This window comes from Limulus polyphemus, unplaced genomic scaffold (assembly GCF_000517525.1).
Source record: "Limulus polyphemus unplaced genomic scaffold, Limulus_polyphemus-2.1.2 Scaffold6849, whole genome shotgun sequence".
NCBI classification, from domain to species: domain Eukaryota; kingdom Metazoa; phylum Arthropoda; class Merostomata; order Xiphosura; family Limulidae; genus Limulus; species Limulus polyphemus.
In genome coordinates, this window is record NW_013672459.1 from 16,444 (window position 1) to 20,391 (window position 3,948).

A 3,948-nucleotide genomic window follows, 5' to 3' on the forward strand; every position below is an offset into this window, starting at 1 on the left:
CTTCATTACCCATTCAAGCCGTCTCCAGCCATTATTAGTCTCAAAGTGGGTTCCTCGTCATCGAAAGTGTAAACGATATTTTTACTTACGTTATTTGAGTTACTTTAAATAAATGTTTCGTGACTTGAACATCGAACAGAAGCTTTGATGGGTAGAAAATCGCGTGTTCAACAACGTATGTAACAGGGATGTCATTTCGTCTGCAGCAGCCTACCTTATAGCCGGTTGCAGAGGATGTAACTAAACCTATGCTAATTCATTCCGAGCTTTGTGATGATTTCCCTATTCGGTTGAATACATCCATATATACTGATATACAGTTAGGAGAGGCTTAAAATACAAAATCCCAGATACAGGAATATAAAAAAAGTTACAGATTATTGACAGAAATTAAAACCAGGATAATTATTAGTAGTAAGTTAAACAAGTTATAAAATGGTATCTTGTTTGTTATTACTTTGGCCCGACAAAAATCTTCGAGTTTCTAAGCACTTTAATTGGCAAGTATATATGAAGTTTGTTTATTTTACTAAGCTGACCTACAGTGATTTCTTACCACTCTCAGCAAGATTTTGAAATTTTGTCTCTGGGGAAACTCATACATTGGTAAATTTATCTATAACATTGCATGAATAAACTAAATTAGTTTACCTGGCCTATCTGTACGTTACCTTTAATTGTTTAGATTTAGAATAACTTTATTTTCCCTTCCCCCCTTGTAGCTGCAATGGAAACTACTTTTTATGTGGTTTCTTGAATTTAGTTTAAACTTTTTATATCTAAGTTGATTATTTTATAGTGTTTGTGTCCTTGAATACAGGTCACTAAAAGACAGCAAAGGGTGTAAAGTAAGCACAAGATAGTCAATTCTGTCATGAATAAAATCAGTACAAAAACTTTTATTGATTTTTGCTGCCCTAGACATTGCCTACTTTGACTACCCACTAAAGCCAAGCCTGAAAGTTGCTTGACTTGCCAGTTCTTATTGTTGCTGAAATGTAGTAACTGAAGCTATTAGTCATTGGATAACATTACTGCTTACAGAAAAAAATATTTTACGAGGAGTATAAAGTATTTTGAGTTAAAGAACTTATTCATCACACAGTACCATCTTTTTTATTTTCAGTAAATGTAGATTGCTGTCCTTAAGGTTTTACATCAACATAGTTCATGTTTACTTATGATTAATTATATTATTAAAAACTGATGTACTTCAGAAGATTGGGTCAGAACAAAACTATGTCGAGCTTTTTGAAAAATTTTTCTCACACTATAAATTAAGTAAAAATAATAATGATGAAAATTGGAACTTTTATTTGTCTAAATATTGACCTTTAACTAATACTGGAAAACACACCTAATATTACAGAGCCAAATAATATCTTTATACAAACTAGGACAATATAAATTTCGTTTGTTAGAAAAAAAAAGTGTTTTATTTTACAGCAAGGTCGAACTCCACTCCACTATGCAGCAGTGTTACACGATGATGGGAAAATCTATAACATGTTGCTTGAAGCTGGAGCTGACCAGAAAGCTACAGATATGGTACAGGAATGCTTAGTCCCATTTTAGTAACTTAGAGATGTTTTTAATTAAGTTGAACCATCAAGTTCAAACATAAAATGATGTAGAAACTTAAATCTCACAAGCAACTAGTTAGTATAGAAATATTTTGTTGCACGATTAAGCCATTATTAAAAAGTTAAGTGTTAAGGTTTCCATTAGTAATTTATCAAGTATAAAAATAATGCTTTGATAATTGCTTTTAAAGGCAATTTCACATTTCCTTATAATGTGTTGACATTTCTTTTTTAATCATAGAATAATTTGTAACAAGGTTTTCAGAACTTTATTAGCTATATGGATAGTATTCTCTGTTAACAGATGCACAAGAGATTCACTAACTAACTGACTCTAAGTTTATGTTGATATTTTTATCTTTTGCTACAGCATGGTCATCGGCCAGATTATTACCTCCAAAACCAAGGTGAACTGACCCTACAACAGCTGAAAGAGGGTGCTGTCATCAACAGGGTGAAAAAGATCAAGCCAAAGCCTCAGCCAAAGCTGAATGTCAATGACTCGTATCGAGGATTTTCAGCGAGTAAGGTTCCTTAGATATCAATGAAACCATTTCAGACTTGTGTGCCTCTCCGTGATGCAGTATTTATATGTTTACGTTACTTTTAGAAACTACCTTAAAGAAAGATTTAAATGCAGTAGTCTAGTTTCTGTACCCTAAACATTTCTCGCAGAGCACGATTTCAAGTGTGTGATGGATAATGTGGAATTAGGAATTAATTAACGTCATTGACACCCTTAGTTTATCTTAACATTAGATCTTATCAAAACATCTAAGAAAATAATTTTGTTTTGCAATCCTAATTATCACTGCCACAAGGGTAGCAACATAGATCTCATGGCTTGTCAGTCCATGCTAAGTTCGTGACTAGTTGAGATATCTTAAAGTATTTAACAAAGGTCGAGGCATTAATATAGCAGACAAAAAATGTGAATTGTTTTTTTCTTTAATCAGTTGACTAGTTGAATGTCTAAAACAGTACAAAGCTACTGCAAAAATAAATATTAGAAGAGACTGCAACAAGCTATCCAAAGCAATTTCATTTTCATCTTACAGAAATAAGCAACTTAAAAAAATAACGCATGTAACTTATAGGTTTGTTGGTTAGTATTTGGCAGAGTTTCCTTGTGCCATGCAGCTGGTTTTATAATCATGTAGAAAAACATCTTGGTTAAAAACTGACTTGACCAACTGCTCAGTTACAAGACTTTACCATTTTTGAAATAACGCATGTAACTTATAGGTTTGTTGGTTAGTATTTGACAGAGTATCCTTGTGGCATGCAGCTGGTTTTATAATCATGTAGAGAAACTTCTTGGTTAAGAACTGACTTGACCAACTGCTCAGTTACAAGACTTTACCATTTTTGAAAGTCGTACTTTGTATATATATATGGCAGTCAACATCACAGTAATGGAAAAACTCTCCATATAAATTCTATTTTAACTTATTGTGAGCTTCTTCTAATAAAACAGTGCATGTGTAAGATCCAACTCAAAGTCTACCATATGACCTTTGAACTGAGTGACCTTCTTTTAATCTTCCCTGGGCTATCTCAGAAATAGAATCATTATAAAACAAGAATGACAGAATCTAAGCCAATTGATCTATTGAGGTAACCTTTCCATGAACCAAACTTTTTTTTCTTAAGGATGTTAAACTTTTGTTAAATAGATATAAATGACCAAGAAAGACTATTTTTATCCATCTAATTGATTCTAACATCTTGCTAAGAAAAAAAGTAAAGTTAATTAATAGGTCTATAATTTTTTCTTCTTTTTTAAAAACTTGAAAACATTAGCAATATCTCACAAACATTTTTCAGCATCCAGTATTTATTTTAAAGATAGTGATTAAATTTCTCTTTGTTTTTTGACACAATTTCTTCAGTGTTCTATAATTAGAATTTCTTTCAAAGCCAGTATCTGTAAGCTCAGTTTGTTTGGGATAAGGTCAAGTGACATACACAATGGGCTATTTGTGTTATGCTCACCAAGAATTTTTAGCATGATTGGCCCTCAGACTTATTGCTGAGCTTCCCAATGGCCTCTCAAATAGTTTTATAAGTATTATATAAAACATTTTTTCTTCAATAGTAATCAAATGTCAGGTACATTTTTCTCTATCTTTAAACAAATTAATCAGAACTTCTACTACTTGTTTTTAAAACAATATTAAAAATAGTTTTCTATAACATACTTACATTGGAGTCTCCTATGTGCTCAATATTAAAATCATAAATAATATTCAACATTAAACTGGTACACAATTAAAAACATTTTATTTAGGCCTTCAAAAAGTTGACGACTCTACATGTTTCGACGTTACAACGTCATCCTCAGGATGTAGAGTCGAAACATGTA

At 31.8% G+C, this 3,948-nt stretch overlaps 1 protein-coding gene across 1 annotated transcript in view; it reads left to right on the forward strand.

Annotated features, from left to right (window-relative positions):
* The window catches only part of LOC106474125 (tankyrase-1-like), a 30,015-nt gene that overhangs the window by 3,149 nt on the left and 22,918 nt on the right, over nt 1-3,948 (forward strand). Inside the window, exons 3-4 of the mRNA XM_022402491.1 lie at nt 1,447-1,548; nt 1,954-2,107. Coding sequence (XP_022258199.1) covers nt 1,447-1,548; nt 1,954-2,107 — 256 coding nt within the window. The remainder of the gene's footprint in view (nt 1-1,446; nt 1,549-1,953; nt 2,108-3,948) is intronic.